This window comes from Scomber japonicus, chromosome 8, assembly GCF_027409825.1.
Source record: "Scomber japonicus isolate fScoJap1 chromosome 8, fScoJap1.pri, whole genome shotgun sequence".
Taxonomy (NCBI): domain Eukaryota; kingdom Metazoa; phylum Chordata; class Actinopteri; order Scombriformes; family Scombridae; genus Scomber; species Scomber japonicus.
This window is the reverse complement of record NC_070585.1, coordinates 30,135,415-30,154,061: the sequence shown is the minus strand read 5'-3', so window position 1 is coordinate 30,154,061 and position 18,647 is coordinate 30,135,415. Positions and strand designations below refer to the sequence as shown.

The following is an 18,647-nucleotide window of genomic DNA, read 5'->3' as shown; positions in this document are numbered from 1 at the left end:
GCCATCATGTGTAAGTCTATAGTGTAGATAGTTATACTCATATTTGAGCTGGGTTAGGGGGGTTAAATTAGCAAGTTTCATATTTTGTATTTAGTTTATTATTTTTTTATTTATTATCATTTAGTTTAGTTTTAATATACTTTGAGGATGCAGATATACCTACTCATTCTTCAGATCCTCAAACTCCTGGTGCTGTCCACTATCTCCTTTGATGTTTTTATTATTGGTGTTTTTCCTGCCCTGATATATCAATGTTTCCTGCAAAAAAGGTGTAAGCTGACCACCTCGTTATAATATCTCACTGGTAGATTCATGCCAAATGTTACACCAGTTCCAGAAAGACTTTGGTTAAGTGTACAGCAATTAATTCTAACTGGACCACGTTGAGCTAAGTTGTAGTTTTAATTCAACGTACTAATACCTGGATCCTACACGGTAAATGAAGACTTAACTATATGTAATTTAAAGCCCTAGTATGCAACATATGGACATATTTAAGACTTTAAAACCCCACATTAACCCTGGATGTATCTGTGATATTGGCCGATATATCAGTCGGCTCTAATTGGTACCCAAAACCCCTCCAAAGCATCCAGGTTTTAATCCTCAGCCTTTATCAAACTCTCCTTAAAACCCTCATGAGTACAAAGTGAAAACAAGATGAACAGACCAAAAGGTTTTTAAAACAGTAAATCACTTTTAATTTAGTTCTCTCATCGGCAGGTGAGCTCATTTTTAAAACATGATGACAAATGAAGTGCATCGGTAATAGAAGCCTTACAGGATTTGATAACATGATTTGATACATGCTCCATTCAGACGCGTCCGTGAATCCACATATTACAAGCCAACATTATTACTCAAATAAAACCACTACAGTTCAGCTCTTGACCTGATAGAATAAAAAGATAAGACAGATCCATCGCTAGATACAACGGTGGCAGCAATACACAGGATTGCCCAAGCAGTAAAGTACACGTTCCTTTAAGAAACAGGGAGAGAGAACGCGAAAAAACCTAACCTCTGGGTTTTTTAATCCCCAATTCAAGTAGTATTTACCCTTTTTTTTTTCATCTGTTTTGCGTGTTTCGATTTGTGTCTTTTAATAAATTCAAGTTCAAGCAATGAAAAACAAAAACAAAAAAAAAACAAAAAAAAAAAAGAGACGAGAAAAAAAAAAAAAGTCCAGATAACACGTGTTGGTTTGAGGAGCAGACATAAAGAGAAGAAGAAGAAGAAGAGGAGGATAGATTGATGAAGATAAAGATTAAAAAAAAAAAAAAAAAATGGAAAGAGTGGAGAGAAAATGAGGAGTGACGTTCGTTCTGGATTCTGTGGATAGAGAGAGAGGGGGGGGGGGACGAAAAGCAGCAGGTGAAGGAGAAGAATGAGGAAGAGGAGGAGGAAGAGGAAGAGGAGGCAGCCATCTTCATGAGAGACAGATGTTTGACAGACTGCTCTCGGATTCAGCGGGGGGGCTGGCGTGACTTGACGGTGAAAGCTCTGGTGACCAAACCTGCGTCAATTATTAACTAAAATCCCTTCCTAATACTCTTTTTTTTTTGAAGCATTTAGGAGAAAGATGAGACCAAATACTGACGAGAAATCAGGTTCCGTAACACCGTCTCATTTTTACTCCTAAATACAAAAAGTAAAGAAGGGGTTTTAGTTAAATTTTGGGGGGTTTGTCCAATTGGTTCCTGCTGCAGCAAATCAATAACCACTCAGAAGTAAAGTTGAATCCATTTTCAAACAGTAATCTATCTCAGGTTTTTGGAGACCCCGCCCCCCCCGTCCCCGGCTGGCTAGCTGGCTGGTGTCTCATTGGCGCTGGGTGGAGTAGCGACCCTCGTTGGGGCCGGCGCCTCGCCCGGAGCCGAAGCTGGGTTTCTGTGCCATGCCGCCGCGGGCTGAGGGTCCTCGGGGGCCGCCGCCACCGCCTCCTATTCTTTCTCTGGGGCCGCCTGGACCTCCGGGGCCGCGGGGCCTCACGTCCCGCCTGTCGCCCTCCCTGGCTGACCGGGTCTTCTTCTCCTCCACGTTCAGACGGACGTCGCCTCTGAACTTGATGGGCTGAAGAGAAAAGGAGGAGAGAGGGGAGTCAAACTCACTTCACTTATTGATACACTTCTTCTTTCTATTAACGCTTTATATACTGTTCATATTCTGACCAGGTGGGGAGTTCCAGTCCTCTGAAATGGAGCCAACGTGGTAGTAACTTAGAACTGCATTCTATCAAAAGGCCACCAGGGGGCGACCGTCTCTATACAAGTCAATGGAGAATTCACCAACTTCTCACTTGATTTCTAACCTCAGTAAACGTTTTCAAAATGTGTTCACTAGTTTAAAGCCTTCTTCAATGCATTATGATGTTCGTTTGGGACATTTTGGCCTCCCTGATTTTATATTTGAGGGTATGCATTAGGGCGTGGCTACGTCCTGATTGACAGCTTGATTGCCCAATGTAAAAAAGAAAAAAAAAAATTAATAAAACTGGCCCTGTAATGAAGGTGAAAGTGAGTCTTACCCTGTTGCTCAGGATCTTCTGTACAGGTTCAGAGTCGTCAAACACCACAAAGCCAAAGTTTGGTAGTTTCCCGCCGCTGTTGATCCTCAGCTCCAGGACTGTACCATACTCTGTGAGGAGGAGGGGAGGCAAGTATTTAAACAATGAATACATTAAGTAGACAGAAGCAGACTTTCTAATAGATTTTATATTAAGATTAGTTTTCTCCTTTTTAACAATTTCTTTTACCTCCTTCTAGCAACAATAATCAATTTTTTTTTACTAGAAAATAAACTTTTAGTCCTTCATTAACTTATTTCATATTATCCTTGTAATGTTTTATAACTTTCCCCGTCAGATAATGAGTCAATAGACAGTTTAGATATGTAGTTTCATTTTATAGCTTTGATAAAAATATGATAAAAAGCTCCAAAAAAGCTACTAAATGGATCAAACTGCTGTATTCAACTTAAAAACTAGAGTTAAGCAGGATTTCAAGACAACCCCACCCACTTCCGGTTTAGGCCCCGCCCACTCCAAGTACAGATACAGATAATTCATTTGGGTAAACTAAATTCATCCCTCGACTTTAAGATAATATATTTCTCTTTTTATAAAAAGCAGCTGTATCTGGTTTCATCAGGTCTGGACTTACGTTCAAAGAACTCCTTGAGCTCCGTCTTGTCAACGTCATGAGGGACGTTACCAACGAACAGCTGGTGGGCGTCGGGGTAACGGACCACCCTGCGACCCTCCGTCTCTCCCTGCTCTCCTTCACGAACTGTAAAACAAACAATAACGAGTCAACATGTGAACAGAAGAAAATACTGAAGTTTACTGCAGATTAACTAATAATGCATCATATAGTTTGTGTGTTTACATTTAAAATAATAATAATGTAATATAAGATGAAAAATAAAAATAGTATCATTTTAACATAGTATATAGTTAAAGTAGCTAAAATATAGAAAGTTTTCATGTTTACTTTTTATTATTTGCCCTCAGTTTCATCTTCAGCAGCGTTTGTCAGATGTCATTATTCTTGTTTTATACTAGAGGTGTAAAACCTGTTTACCTGTCAGGATCACTGTGTGTTACATTTAGTTAGAGGCCATTAAGCTACTGTGTGTGTGTGTGTGTGTGTGTGTGTGTGTGTGTGTGTGTGTGTGTGTGTGTGTACCTGGTCTGGGGCCTCTGTGTACCGGTGGAGGACCTCCAGGCCTCTGTTCCCTCGGCCGCTGGTCTCTCTGTGGTCGTGTTGTTGTTGTCTGGGTTTCTGACTTGGCCTCCACTCTGGGCTGAAAGAGACGACACACACACACACACACATTTTATAATTCAACTTCAGGCAAATAAAAAAAAGGAAGAAGAACAACTTTGATTATCGTCATAAAGAAACAGGAAGCAGGGAGTGTTTATGATCTGATGCTTTTATTTCTACTCAGGAGAATAACTTTTCCTTCTAGGAGATGCAACACAACAGTATAAGTAAACTATGAACTGTACTGCTGTTGCTTTAGAGACAAGGGCCGGATCATTAAAAAGATGGAAGAAAGGAAGGATGGAAGGAAGGAAGGAAATAAGAAGGGAAGGAAAGAAAGAGACAAAAAGGTAAGAAGGACAGAGAGAAGGAAGGACGGATAGACAAACAGAGGGGAGGAAAGAAGAAAGGAAAAAGGAAGGTAGGGAGGAAGGACAGATGGAAGGAAGGAAAAGAGGACTGGAGATGGAAACTAGTAATAGCTGAATATGAAAAACACAAATAAATAGCAGGTGATTGAAAAAGCTGCTTTCAAAGTAATTTCCAGGGTCTCTTTTTTAAATTTTAGATCAGGTTCTGATTTTTAGTTTGATGTTAAAAAAAATTTAATAAAATGCTGGACAATGAAGGCAGTTGAGCTTTATTACATCCTTGTCATCATCTTTAATAGTTTCCACTGCAGCAGACCTCGTGTTAATAGAAATGAAGCACATTAACAGTAACAGCCCTCAGAGTCGAGGCCGAGGACTCAGATGAATATAATCAGGTGTGTTTTATAAAGAAGAAGGTCTTAAATCTTACCGGCGCTGTGGGAGGGACTTTAACGACGTGTGGCGAGAGTCCTGAGACTGGCACGGCTCCGCTGGGAGGAAGGTTCTTACTGGTGACGGACGCCCAGGAGAACGGCTGCAGGAAACACAGAGACGGAGACGGAGACACAGGAGACGTTTAAGCCGATGATAAGTCAAAAGCAACACCTTCACATCCATTTTCATTTAAAGTGCGTTATTCTGCTTATAAAGAGGCGTTTTGTTTCCTTTTCTGGCTCCGCAGCTTCAGACTGACTCACCCTGTTTTCTTCTGGAGCGGCGGGAGTGGGTTCGGTGGGTACGGCAGCGGGTTCGGCGGTTGGCGCGGCAACGGCGGGGCTTTTCTCTGTCTGGTCGTCGGGTATGTTTCCGTCTACTTCTGATTCCAGCATCGTCTCCGATTTCAGCTCTACCACTGCGGCTTCGGCTTCCTTCTCAGCTTCGGGCTCTGGTTCGGGACTCGCAGCTACTTCCTCGTCGTCGCCGGGAACGGTCGGCTCCGAACTAAAAATAATACACACACACAAAAAAAAGACAATTTAGAAAACGAGAGTAATAAAAGATGTTAAACAAGTTAAAGCCAGATAAAACACAGGCAGTCTCAGCCAGTCCTCTGAAATGAGGCCAACGCGGAAGTAACTTAGAGCTGCATTCTATCAAAAGGCCACCAGGGGGCGACCGTCTCTATACAAGTCAATGGAGAATTCACCAACTTCTCACTTGATTTCTAACCTCAGTAAACGTTTTCAAAATGTGTTTATGGTCTCAATCGCTAGTTTAAAGCCTTCTTCAATGCAGTATGATGTTCATTTGGGACATTTTGGCCTCCCTGATTTTATATTTGACGATAAAGCAGGGTATGCATTAGGGCGGGGCTACGTCCTGGTTGACAGGTTGATTGACCAATGTCCTCGAGATCCAGCCCTCGTAACCATAGCAACCTCCCCGCTCCGCCCATGGCCCCGCTTCATGCCCATATAAGTAGAATCCGTGTTTTTATTTTTCCCAGCATGCACCCGAAATTTTCAAGATGGCGCTGCCTAGATTTGAAACTATTGGCTTCCGAGCAGCAGTCCACAAACCAATGGGTGACGTCACGGATGTTACGTCTATTTCTTTTATACAGTCTATGGATAAAACCCAATGTGGCCTTCTACAGATTCATTTTACACACATTATGCAACTTTGTGCTGGACATTAAGAGATAATAAAATGAAGATAAAGTTAGTGGTAAATTAAAAAACTATGGAAATGAGTTGCAAATTAAACATAACCGAGCAAGGATCCTTTCTAATTTGTCATTTAATCTGTTTTCCTTGGATATATTTTTATTTTTAAGGGTAGAAAATTGAACATCTAATCCCAGGAAAATCATGAATGGCAAATCTACACATTGATATTTTAAGATTGAACATACAGAGTGCTTCTCTTCTATAAATAATAACCCTTTATAAGGCGAATAACTATATATGGTAACTTCTGTAAACATCCAAAATAGCCTCGCTGTGCCTCTCTGTCAGGCTGCGGTAGTGGAATATGTGGAAGTTTGTATATTTAGACTTCTTCGGAAATATTTTACCTTATATGGTAACTTCACTGATCTTAGTCATATAATATCCCCCTAATACCTCTCTAGGGTTGATTAGTATTACAATGAGTGTCTTATAAATGGTTAAGTATTTGTATCTAGGGCTGGGCAATTAATCGAAACCGACATTTAGAAACTTTAAAATCGACTTAATCTTGCTCATGTCAATTAATCTTGGTGTTCACTGTTGCCATGACAGCAAAGGTTGCATATGAAAACTTGTCTCCAGTGATCATTTTAACCCAAACCATGATCTTTTCATAGTTCTAATCAAGTCAATACCTCTCTTTTAAAACTTTTAAATGTCTAAGTATTATTAATATTTGTATCTTTATTAGTTTTTTGGGGACAGAGGTGTGCTCGTGCTAGTTGTGGGAGAGGAGGATTCAACTCTCCTTTATGAAGTTGATAAATGGAAGCAAGATTTTCATTATACTGTTCAATTTTGTCTTTTATTTTGAAGGTCAGTTGGTCCATATTTGAATGGTTTGTTAGTGATTCGAGCCATTGTATGATTGAGATTTTTGTTCTGTCTTTCCAGTGGTGTTCACTGTTGCCATGACAACAAAGGTTACATATCTTTAAAAGGAATTTGAAAACTTGTCTCCAGTGATGATTTTAACCCAAACCATGATCTTTACATAGTTCTAATCAAGTTAACTAGACAGCATCACACCTTCTTTCCTCCTTTCCTTCCTTCCTCCCTCCTTCTCTTTCTTTCCTTCCTCTCTTTCCTCTTTTCCTTTCTCCCTCCCTCATCCTCCCTCCTTTCCTCCTCCCTTCCTCCTTCCCATCCTTCCGTCCTCCCTTCCTTCCTCCTTCCATCCTCCCTTCCTTCCTCCTTCCCTTGACTCGAAGACAACAGGAGGGTTAAAACATCTTTATTTTCACTCCCTAAAGATACTCATTGACTGTTTTTCCCGTTCCTTCCTCTCCCTTTCCTCCCTTCATCCCTCCCTCTGTCCTTCTTTTCTTCCTTCCTCCCTCCTTTCCTTCCTTCTTCCTCCCTCCCTCCTTCTCACTTTCGTTCCTCTCTTCCTCCCTCCCTCCCTCCTACCTTCCTTCCTCCATCTTTCCTTGACCATCATCTTTTCATAGTTCTAATCAAGTAAACTTTTTTGGGGACAGAGGTATGTGATTCGTACCAGGATGACGGGTCGTAGAAAGGAGCAGACTCCTCCTGAGCTACATCAGGGGAGGGGACTCTCTCCTCGATCTCTTCCACCTCGTCCTCAGACTCTGAAAAACACACAAAGAAGAAGATGTTTAGGACAATAAAAACACACAAACTGCAAGTATCAGTTTACTTATCTTATTAAAAACCTTTTCCAAGCATCAAATGAGATTAACATGATTCACTAAATGGACTTTTTCATCTTTTATGTTTACATTAGTGATGATATTAAGAGTGGAAATCCATTTATTAAAATCATGTTAATTTGATTTACTGCTTCATGTCCAAATGACCAAGTTTCAAATAGCCTAGTTTAAAAATTACACTAATTATTTCTCTGCCAGATATAGAAACTAATGCTTAATTTTGCAGCTCGGCGTTAATAACCTGAATAGAGGAAGAATGGCTGTGAGGCAATTTCATTTTTCCACACATAGAATATAGTTCTACTTATAATGAAGCTTTCGGTTTCATCTTAATACTTCTTCTTCTTCTCGATGTTTAATGTATTACTTTGTGAACCTTCAATTTAATATTCAGACATCAGAATCAGTTTCTTTAACTCGTCCAGAAGCTTTAAGAGCCACAAAAAAAAAAAAAAAAAAGATCAAGGCTTTAAAATCTGAATGAAGAACTTATCTGTTGATTCATTTTTCTTTAACCAAATAACACAAAGATCATAGAGACGATGTAATCTGTCTGAGTAGATGAAAAGGAAGCTGAGTGAAGGAGAAAAGAGAAGGTGAAACCAGGTGAAGGATGAAGAGAAGGAGGATGCAGAGGAGGAAGAGGAGAAGGATGAAAAGGAGGAAGAGGTTTAAGAGGAAGCTGGAGTGAGAGAAAAATGGTGAAAGCAGGTGAAGGATGAAGAGGATGAAGGAGGGGTGGAGGAGGATGAAGAGGAGAAGGATGCAGAGGATGAAGAGAAGGAGGAGGATGAAGGAGTAAGAGGAGGAGGAAGAGGATGAAGAGGAGGAGGAAGAGGAGGAAGATGATGAAGAGGATGAAAAGGAGGAAGAAGAGGAGGATGAAGAGAATGAAGAAGAAGAGGAGGATGAAGAGGATCATATCTCACCTTCAGGAGGCTCTGAGTCGGAGTCTCCGAACACTTCGTCTTGGTAACGAAACACGTCGTTGTGGACGTAGAATTTGTTGGCGACGGTTCCCTGAGAGAGAGAGAAACTGATTTAACACTTTTATATGCTGTGAATTCATGTTTGATGTCAGATGTGTTTGTTTTTGGAGAATAATAATCCCTACAAATTCACACTGTTAATACTCAGGTCCTGATTATATGAATTAAATTTAACTTTTTAAGGACTAATAATAACCATCATTTTTTAAACAAGCCAGGTCTTCAATGATAGGAGTGTCTGTGGGATTATGAGGAGTAGAAGTTTAACATCTAACATGTAGACAAGTAGAGCGAGTTCAGATGAAATCATGTGTGTAATCAGAGTCAACGGTTGTTAAATAAAATCCTCAACAGTTCTCACGTCTGCAGTGATTCACTCAACGACGTTTAACCTGCTTAACTACACCTGTGTTACCTGTGTTACCTGGTCATGTGACTCAGAGCAGCAGCTTTATCATCTGTCTCCGCTGTCACAGAAAAGTGAATACCACTAGTGATAGTCATGTTATTTTAAATCAGTCATGACGATAGAGAAAAGTAAACTCAAGTTAGAATATGATAGTATTATTATAAACCAGCTAAGAGTCAATTAAAATGTAGCCTGAAGCTGAAAGTTGAACAACTGTGATTCAGAGACCCATGATCTGGAAAAGGTAACGCATGCAGTAACTTTAATTTAGACTAAAAGAAAACACTGGGATTGGATTGAGTGTTAAGGATGTCATGATTATTTACACTATGGAAGGAAACACTGAGCTTTTATTTTTAATTAAATGTTTTATTCACTCACTTTCTTTTGGCCCTTCAAATTAAAAGACTTCAAGCTTACTTTATAGTAAAATAATAAGAATAATAGAATATAGCCAAATAATCACTAGACTGGTATGTAAATCATTATAACTTATTTTTAAGTAGCCAAACATTAGACTTATATAGTTTAAACACTAACTGGATAGCCTTCAACTGATGGTGATATATTGTATGTTTAACTGCTTCATTAATAGTTATTTATACTATTACATTTGGCTTTAGTGATATTGTTCATTTTTTCAGTGGAAAGGTAGAAAGAGAGGACCTGAGACTGATTTTAACCCTCCTGTTGTCTTCAAGTCAAGGGAAGAAGGAAGGAAGGAAGGAAGGGAGGGAGGAAGAAGGAAGGGAGGAAGGAAGGGAGGGAGGAAAGATGGAAAGGAGGGAGGGAGGGAGGAAAGGAGGAAGAAGGAAGGGAGGAAGGAAGAAGGAAGGGAGGAAGAAGGAAGGAAAGGAGAGAGGAAGAAGGAAGGAAAGGAGAGGAGAGAGGAAGTAGGAAGGAAAGGAGGAAGAAGGAAGGAGGGATTAAGGAAAGGAGGGAGGAGGAAGGAAAGGAAGGAAGGGAGGGAGGAAAGAAGGAACAGTCAAAACAGACGGAGTCAATTTGACCCAGGAGGACGACAGGAGGGTTAATCCCATAGAGCAGCATCAAAGTGAGGAGGAGCGCTCACTCTGCTGCTAAATCTGGGGACCAAAATGTCCGTCAAAAGCAGAGGTGTCCAAAATATTCCATAAAAGGACGATAATGATGCTGCAGGTTTTCATTTCAACCAAACCAGACTTGACCTGCAGGCTCATTACGGCTCTTTATGGAATATTTTAGCCTGGATAATAAAAAAAAAGGAATAAAATAAGCATAACAGAAAAGGTGAACTACAAACCTCAGGCGCCAGCACGAAGGTCTGCATGAACTTCCTCATGGGCTGCATGTTGTTGGACAGCTCGCCCATCACCTGCACCACCACGCCCTCGTTCAGGGTGGCGTGAGCGTCCACGTGCCGGATCTTTGTGTGACAGTCGCGGAAACTCAGAGCCATCACCCTCTTATGGATCTCCTGGAAATGGGGGGGGGGGCGGGAAAGGTTGAATAAGCATGAAGTCTAAAGGTTTTTCCTTCTTATAAACTCATTTTTATCCTGTTATTTCAGTTTTATATGTGTGTTATAATCCTGTATGTTTCATATTTGGAGGGAAATGTTTTGTTTACTTTTAAATCTGGTGCAACATAGAAAAAAATCAGAAGAATCAAATCTGCTCCAAATGTCCAGCTGCTCTACATTTTTGGGGGTTTTTTCCTCCCTCCCTCCTTCTCTCTTTCTTTCCTCCTCCATACCTTCCTCCCTTCCTTCCTTCTCTTACCTCCATTCTTTCCTCCCTCTCTCCTTCTTTCCTCCCCCCTTTCCTTCCTTCCTTTCCCCCTTCCATCTCCCTCCTTTCCTTCCTTCCATCCATCCTCCCTCCCTCCCTCCTTTACTTCCTTCCTTGACTCGAGGACATCAGGAGGGTTAATAATCAGTCGTACACACAGAACTGTCCGACTCTTATCTCTGAACATGTTGTTGTAATGTTTGGAAGAATAAAATACAGCTAAATGGATTTTTAATCAGCTGGTTTTAGCTATCGGATGTTAAAACTGGTTTCATCTTTCTAAACTGGTACGACACAAACTTGGGTTCGACATTAATCCCAATAAAGTCAGTTAAGCGTTTACTGGTTAATTCTCTTTCTGACTTTTCCCACTGATGTTTGTTCATGTTCCTGCGACCGACCGACCGACCGACCGGCTCCTGATCTAAAACGCTGCCTGTGCATGAGCTGAATTATCTTTACTGATAATGTACAGATAATATAATCTCCCGTTAGGACAGATTCTTATCAGAGTTTCCGCTCTGTTACATCAAACAAACACCTACAGCATACAGCGACATGTTTGCATTAAGGCGTGTCCTCCTGCAGCTGCTCCACATTCTTACTCCTCATTTAGCATTTTGTCATTTCAGAGGTGGAAAACCTATTTTTAACAAAGGTGTTGAATTAACTTGATGGACTGAATGAGAAGCTGCAAATACTCCAGATTATAAAGGAAACTGCTTCTTAAATATGCAAAAAAAAACACTAAATCTGGCTCTTCAAAGTCTTTAAATCAGAGTTGTGTTGATCCTCTTTAATGGAAACATCATTTTTAAGTTATCTGCTGGATGAGGTTTTACTTACAGATTGTCCATAAACAGCTTCGACTGGTTTGCCGTTGCTGTCCAGGCCGCCGTGAACGTAGGACGAGTTCTTCCCATAAAACCTGAACACAAAGAAAGGAAGAAAAAAAAAGAGGTTAATTTGATCCACAGAAGAAGAAAGAAGAAATTCACTCATATTTTAAGGAATTGGTGGATTTTAAAACTTCACATTAATGTAATACGATGCTTTCAGACAAAAAGAAGAATAGATTATTAGTTAAAGGAGTCAATTTGTGGAATAAACTTAATTAAAATGTAAAAAATAATATGAACCTTGGTACTTTTGTGGACATACAGTATAACAATGCAACTATATAAGGAAATGTATGTGTGTGTATATTTTTAGAGCATTATGTATAAATGTGTTGTGTATCTTCTGTATTGTAGGGATCTATTTAAAGACACATGTAAAATGAGTCTGCGGTATAAGATAATGCTTCAGTCGGCACATTTTGGTCAGAAAATGTGTTTTTTGTAACCGTTACTAAGGGAGACGAAGAAAATAAGGACTTATAATTATTTACATGTGTATTAGAGTTGCATACATTTAATAACTCAAATAAACTCAACTAAGATTACACTCATATGTCTATAAATAATTCACTTTAACTGAAATGAAATGTCACTTTCCTTCCTATAAAATGTTTAGTCAGTGGTTAATAAGGACAGACAGACAGATAAACAGGTGGTGGTGGAGGTCTTACCTGTGCAGGTAGTCGGGGGCCTGGTTCAGGAGTGTGTAATACTGTCGGACAAACTCTCGCCCGACCAGCTGGGCACTTGGCTTCTCCATCACCATTTCTTTGGTCAACTGGAAATCTCTGAGGAAGAAGAGGAAGAGGAGGAGAGTCAGATAAGTTTACACATAGATAGTTAATAATAGGCGAGGGACGTTGATCTGACGCTGCGTTATATATATATTTATTGTTATTTTTGTGGCTTTATAGAGAAATTTTGAGACCTCAATTGAATCTGTACAATCTCAGAAGTCATTATAGAGAAACACTCTGTAATATATTGCTGTTTTTCTCTGTTTATATCATTGTAAACTGAATCTAGACAGATAAAAGACCTCTGAAGTCGCCATAAAAGGCTGTAAAACTTTTATATATCAACAATTCAGATCATTTATTAACTACTTAGAAGTATTTAATGAGGAAGAATGCCAACACGTCTGATTCAAACTTGTCAAATGAGGGTTTCTGCTTTTGTCTTTTAGTATTTTTATATTAAAATATAAATAATTAGTTGCAGCTTGAGTTATACAATAATAATAATTTGAAGACATTATAAAAGGGATCTAAAAATGTTTTCCCTCACATTTTATATATCAATATATCAACAATTCTGATCATTTATTAACTATTTAACACATTTATTAAGTGTTTCTGCTTTTCTTCTTGGAGGTTTGAACTACTAGTTAATTAAAAATAGGTCTTTAGCAACCTGTGAGTGACAATTCTTACTATTTTCAGATTAAATCATATAAAATAATTAGCTTCAGTTTTAATTACATCCTTAAAATAATGTATAAACTTTAACACCTTTACAATAAGTGACTCATAGACTTCCATAGAACTCATGAGGTAAGTGTTGATTATGGAATGCTATGACAACTGTTGTGGTAACCATGGAGACAGGAGAACTGCAGCGTGTCATCACTGTGTGTCTCAAGCTTTTCACAATAAAACCTGTTTGGATTTTATAGACGTAACATCACGTATGAGTGTTATTCTTGTGATAATGAATCATCCGTCAGTCTCAGATCCAAATCTCATAGATACTTTAAACCTGTTTTTTTTTTTGTTTTTAAAGGTTTTTTGGGGTTAAACACAAGCTCTAAACTCATCACGTTTATTTTTTGGTTTTTTATTCCCCTCAGTGCTTTTATTTTTAATTCATTTTTCTGGACCCTGGTGTTGAAATGCCGGCGGCGTGGAAATGTGTTTGATCTGCAAAACTGATTGTGACGAGGCGTTTACTGACCCCCGTCTGGGTGCACCGGCATGAAAAAAAACCTGGCTGCCCCGCGGGCATCGAAAACAAAGCCAGACACTCGCTGCTTGTTTTTTTTTTTTTATTATTATTTATACTGGAGTGGATAAAAATCTAAAAGAAAAAAAGAAAAAAGGCACCATCATCGCAATGCAAATAAGACACAGGTCTGCTTATACTTAAAATGTTTAGTCATTTAGGTTCACAATGCTGAATAACTCTGGATATGCTGCAGAGTTTTAATAATGACTATAGGACTTATTTCAGGTGTGATTGGATGTAATTTTTATTTCTCTTTGGAAATGACTAAAATGTGTTGTTTGCTCCATCTGGCTCTCAGCACTGCGTAGTCTTTGATATGTTGTAATAAATGGCAGAATAACCTTTAAAACACAACTAAAAGCTGCTTATAATCAATGCAACTGTCTTTATCTCTGTCACTGCTTTACTTTTATCTGCCTTCGAAACACTGTTAAGAGAAATGAGACATAAATACAGTTTATTATTGTCATTATTACTATTATTTAATCTAGTTTTTATTATAAATCCTACTGTTTTAGTTCATTTTTATCACTTATTTTCTCTCGCGTGCCTTGGTCTCAATTTCCTCTTTGTTTTTATTCCTTTTTCTTTATCCTGTCACTTCTTCTGTCTTCTTATCAGCTTGTCAATCATCTGTGAGGCTGCTATATGAATCACAACTAGACATATTACGATAAGAGCTTAAGCTTGGTTGTTTGAATTGTCAACATGACTGCTGTGTGCTATATGTCCCGTCATGTGAACACGCTTCATTTTAAACATGACGCCTTGATAACATACAGACAGTGAAGGCTGCGGCACGCTTTTAACCAGACAGACATACAAAAACCCAGCGCTCGTTGTCGCCTCGGTAAATATTTGCAGGCTTGTTGGGATTGATGGACGACTAGTTGATGTTTGAGGGAAAAAATACAGTTTGTGATATTATATATTTCTTTTACAGTCAATCGAATGCATTAAAACATCTGCTCCATTAAACCCATCCATCCCTACTGAAGGTGAAGGTCTTTAAAAGGCTAAATAATAATAATAATAATAATAATAATAATAATAATAATGTCCTAAAAAAAAATAGATGGACACTGTAGTTTCTAGTAGGGTTGGGCAATATTTCGTTATTATATCGATATCATGATATGAGACTAGATATCATCTTACAATTTGGATATCGTGATCCAACATAAGTGTTTCTTACCCTGGTTTTAAAAGCTGCATTACAGTAAAATTATGTCATTTTCTGAACTTATCAGACTGTTATATAACTATTCAATTATCTGCCTTTACCCACTTTATCATTATATCCAAATTACTGACTATATATGAAAAATCCCACCGTGTTCATATTCTGTGAAAGCACCAATAAGCCACCTTTCAATATCGTTGCATTACTATAATCGAGGTATTTGATCAAATATATCATGATATTTGATTTTAATCCCGAGTTTTTCTAGCACTCAAACTGGAGCTGTAAATAGTTTGTTGGGGACTATTTTCAGCTGCAGGTTTTGGCGCGGAGTATATCTACGCAGTATTTCTGGCAGCAGCAGTGTTGCGATACGTTGATGGTATGCAGGAGGAACATATCACCTTAGAGTGTAGCGGTGCGGCTCATAGATCTGAACAACAGAGGAAGATGCATAGATAGATAGATAACACTTTTAGTAGCAGGATTAACGCTGGGTATTAATAATAAAATGATGATTCCAATACTGAACTAAGCACAGATACCAAATTAGTACTTTATTCGATACCCATTGCATTAAAATCGAAGAATGTTTGCATTCGTTGGCTGCAGGGCTGGGCAATAAATTCATATTATATCAATATTGTAATATTTTATAGATATAAATAAATAAATTATAGATATAGATCTTCTTATATTTTGAATATCATAAAACATCAAATTACTGATGAATACTGATCAAAAAAAAATCTCATCGTGTAAATATTTTGTGAAAGCACCAATCCCTACATATATTGTCAAAATATCGATATCGGGGTATTTGGTCAATAATATCGTGATATTTGATTCTGTCCATATCGCCCGTTCAAATATTTAATATTTCTTAGTTCTGGGTGTAAATAGATAGATTGCAGGTATTGTTTTTTTACAGGAGACATTTTGATATTACTTGGTATCAATTTATTTCAGGTACGGATACCCAGCCCTTCGTAGGATACATTCATTGATGGTTAATGTGCTGAAGCCACTTATAAAGCTTCAGATAAACTTTTAAATGACTGTGGATTTTGTGTCCTATCACTTAAATTGAAACTGAATTAGTTCTTTAAGAAACAGCAATGGGAAGTGCTTTAAGCAAGTCATGGCTGATTCTTGGTGGTTTCTGTACATGAAAGACCACAATTTTTTGAAGGGGGTGCAGCGAGGAAAACATCTTTAACCCTCACATACTTGTTCATATTCTGACTTCTAATTAGTTTATACACCAATTCCCATTCACAACTCCCCCGTCAGCCAATACACGTTTGATTATTCCTTCGGTTTGATTAATCTTATGAGCTCTCAAATGTTAAAAAAATGGGTCAAATTTGACCCTGAACAGCATGTAAGGGTTAAGAGTCCATAAGAGCATCTGACAATGTATGAATTATGATAGGGGGGCTAAAAACAAGCAAACACATTGACTAGTATGGTCATGGTCATTCAGCAAGCAAAAGAGGGGGGAGGAGGTGCCGCTCTCTTTAGTGGACTGTCTGCCACACCTGTCCTCACAAACCTACAACCATCTGTTGCCCTGGCACGCACACACACACACAAACACACACATTACTGATCCATCAGGGCTAAGCCAATCACTCCACTCACGCCTGCTGTAGTGGTGGAGGAGGAGAAGGAGGAGGAGGAGGTGGTGAAGCAACCATGAGAGTGTGCTGGAGAGGCTTTTCATCGCGAGGCCTCGTTTATTTGGAGGAGTAAACGCAATTAAGAGCATGCTACGTTGCAGCTTATGTAAAAAAAGAAGGAAGGAATGAAAAAAAAGTGCAAGCATGGCACACACAGACAAAGGCCACGCCGTGATGCTGCTACTCTGCACCGGCCTGCACACTCGTGCAAAGCATCCCGACTCCTCCAGAGGCCTTACAGGGGGGAACCACCGCTGATGTCCAGATATAACCTGGACCTCACATGGCACACCGGCTGGAGCTAAAACCGCGACAGCTGGACGAGCACACAGGCCACCCCACAAAAAAAAAAAAAAAAAAAAACTAGGGCAGGACCCGGCTATAGCCTGGATTCAGCAGCAGGAGCAGCAGCCCCAACACGTGTCCCCGGCTGTAGCCACATTTTCTCCTGACATGAGTTAATCACCTTTTTTAGCTTTAAAGATGACAATAAAAACGACATAAATGTGGTTGAGGTTGGTTTAAAGGTGAGAAATGAGATAAGAGTAAAAGTAAAGGCGGTAAAGGAGTCACAGGAAAGGAGGGAAAGGAGGGAGGGAGTCACGACTGAAAAAGGAGAGGACAGCTAGGAGTGGGGCGGTGGGTAACTCCTGGAAACGCAATGAATGATGGTGGAGGCAATGGCTACATACTGGGTTTTTTAACCATTATCACACCTATTACATTGCTCTCTTATAACGTCGAAATGTGTTAAGATAATAAATAACGTCTATATTTTAGTAAAAAAACAAGCCTCACCAGGATGTAGACGGGGCCCAGCAGAGTGACCCGATTAATAAAATACTATAAAACAGAAAAAAACTGAAGATTTTAACACCCAGAATATATGTGATAGGTAATGTTAAGAGGAGAGACTTACCAGAGGGTCAATTATCAAAAAAATAAAAGCGGCGATTTGTTTAAGAAACAAGTGATTTCCTCTGAATCACCTCAGCGGCTCCACAACGTGCTGCACTCACTGCTCGCTTACCGGTTTCAGCTCTGCAACCGAACCTGGTCGAACCCCACGTGACGTGATTCTGTCAGCCAATCGCACTCACGTTCTGAGTCATAAGCCAATCATATGAGGGTGCCGCAACTGCCCCGTAGCTCTCAGCCAATCAGAGCGGGCCGTGCCTCTACCTGGGTTTCATCAATGGAACCAATCGCGTAATAGTAACTGTAGGAGGTGCGGTTGTTTTACTATGAGGCTTTTGCCGGTTTAGCTCGCAGGAGGAGCGGTGTCAGTGTACTGGAGCCTTTTCGCCGCTTGGGGGCGACAAGATTATACAGGGTCATGAAATTCCTGGAAAAGTTTTGAATTAGAGATGACTCAATCTGATGTCAAAGATACTTGGACCCCCCCCACACACACTTTTACCATGTCAAAAATAGATTCATTGAATATACTACTCATCCATTTCTATATTTAGCTTTTTAATATCTTCTTATCTGTGATCTGGAGCCAAACACTTGCTCTGGGATGTAATTGTAAAATGCACCCATCATTTTAGTGAGATCAAAGTGTCAAAACACACCTGTTAAAAGGCATCAGAATACAGGAAATGACATCTACTCTGGGGAGGACCACCAGTGAGTGAGATTTTGATGCCATGTACTTAATCACATGTATGCACACTAAATAATGGGCACATATTTGGACTCAATTACCCAACATGGTTTTAAAAAAGTATGTAGCTGCTACACATGTAAGGATTTAGGGATATGGCCTGACTACGCCACCCTGGCACTTCCACATAGGGAAACACTCACCATTTCACAATATTAGACATACACTAACCCAATAAACGGCACAAAGTTTCATTCACTAATGAAAGCCAAAGAAGTGTTCTTTGCAAAACCAAAACTACACTGTTTTATTCAACTCACATGTAGCAAGAACAAAAAAGAACACCAGAACCTATCCTACTTCAGACTCATAGCAAACCCAGTAAAACATTGCAAATGCAGAAAGGAGTTGTGACTGTCAAGCCATTACCTCAGAGTATACCAAGTAGGGACAGCCAAGAACGTAGATGGATGGACTTTGGTCTAAGACTCTGCTCTTAATCGAATTCCTGGTTCCCATTGACACTAGCATTGTCAACTCCAAGGGCCTCACAGTTGGCCCATGGGATACTGTGACCTAACAGCACCTCATTCATTTTGTTGAATATGGCCTCTGCAGA

At 39.5% G+C, this 18,647-nt stretch overlaps 1 protein-coding gene across 1 annotated transcript; it reads right to left on the bottom strand.

Moving 5' to 3' along the window:
• Window positions 1–1,302: 1,302 nt before the first annotated feature.
• g3bp1 (GTPase activating protein (SH3 domain) binding protein 1) lies at window positions 1,303–17,445 on the bottom strand. Its single transcript, XM_053324162.1, has 12 exons — window positions 17,339–17,445; window positions 12,222–12,338; window positions 11,498–11,579; window positions 10,165–10,338; window positions 8,414–8,504; window positions 7,310–7,403; window positions 4,837–5,080; window positions 4,569–4,673; window positions 3,687–3,804; window positions 3,162–3,287; window positions 2,528–2,637; window positions 1,303–2,073 (listed from the first exon to the last, which is right to left on the bottom strand). Exons 2-12 carry the CDS (start codon window positions 12,314–12,316, stop codon window positions 1,822–1,824), a joined length of 1,491 nt encoding a protein of 496 aa, XP_053180137.1. The 5' UTR covers window positions 12,317–12,338; window positions 17,339–17,445; the 3' UTR covers window positions 1,303–1,821.
• Window positions 17,446–18,647: the final 1,202 nt, after the last annotated feature.

Bases quoted from the DNA above. Each gene is read 5' to 3' on its own strand.
- g3bp1 (XM_053324162.1), bottom strand. From the start codon at position 12,316: ATGGTGATGGAGAAGCCAAGTGCCCAGCTGGTCGGGCGAGAGTTTGTC. The intron at 5,081-7,309 runs GTACGAATCACA...TATTATTTTTAG, and splicing joins TTCTACGACCCGTCATCCTG to TTCGGAGCCGACCGTTCCCG. The intron at 2,638-3,161 runs GTAAGTCCAGAC...TCCTCCTCACAG, and splicing joins GCTCAAGGAGTTCTTTGAAC to AGTATGGTACAGTCCTGGAG.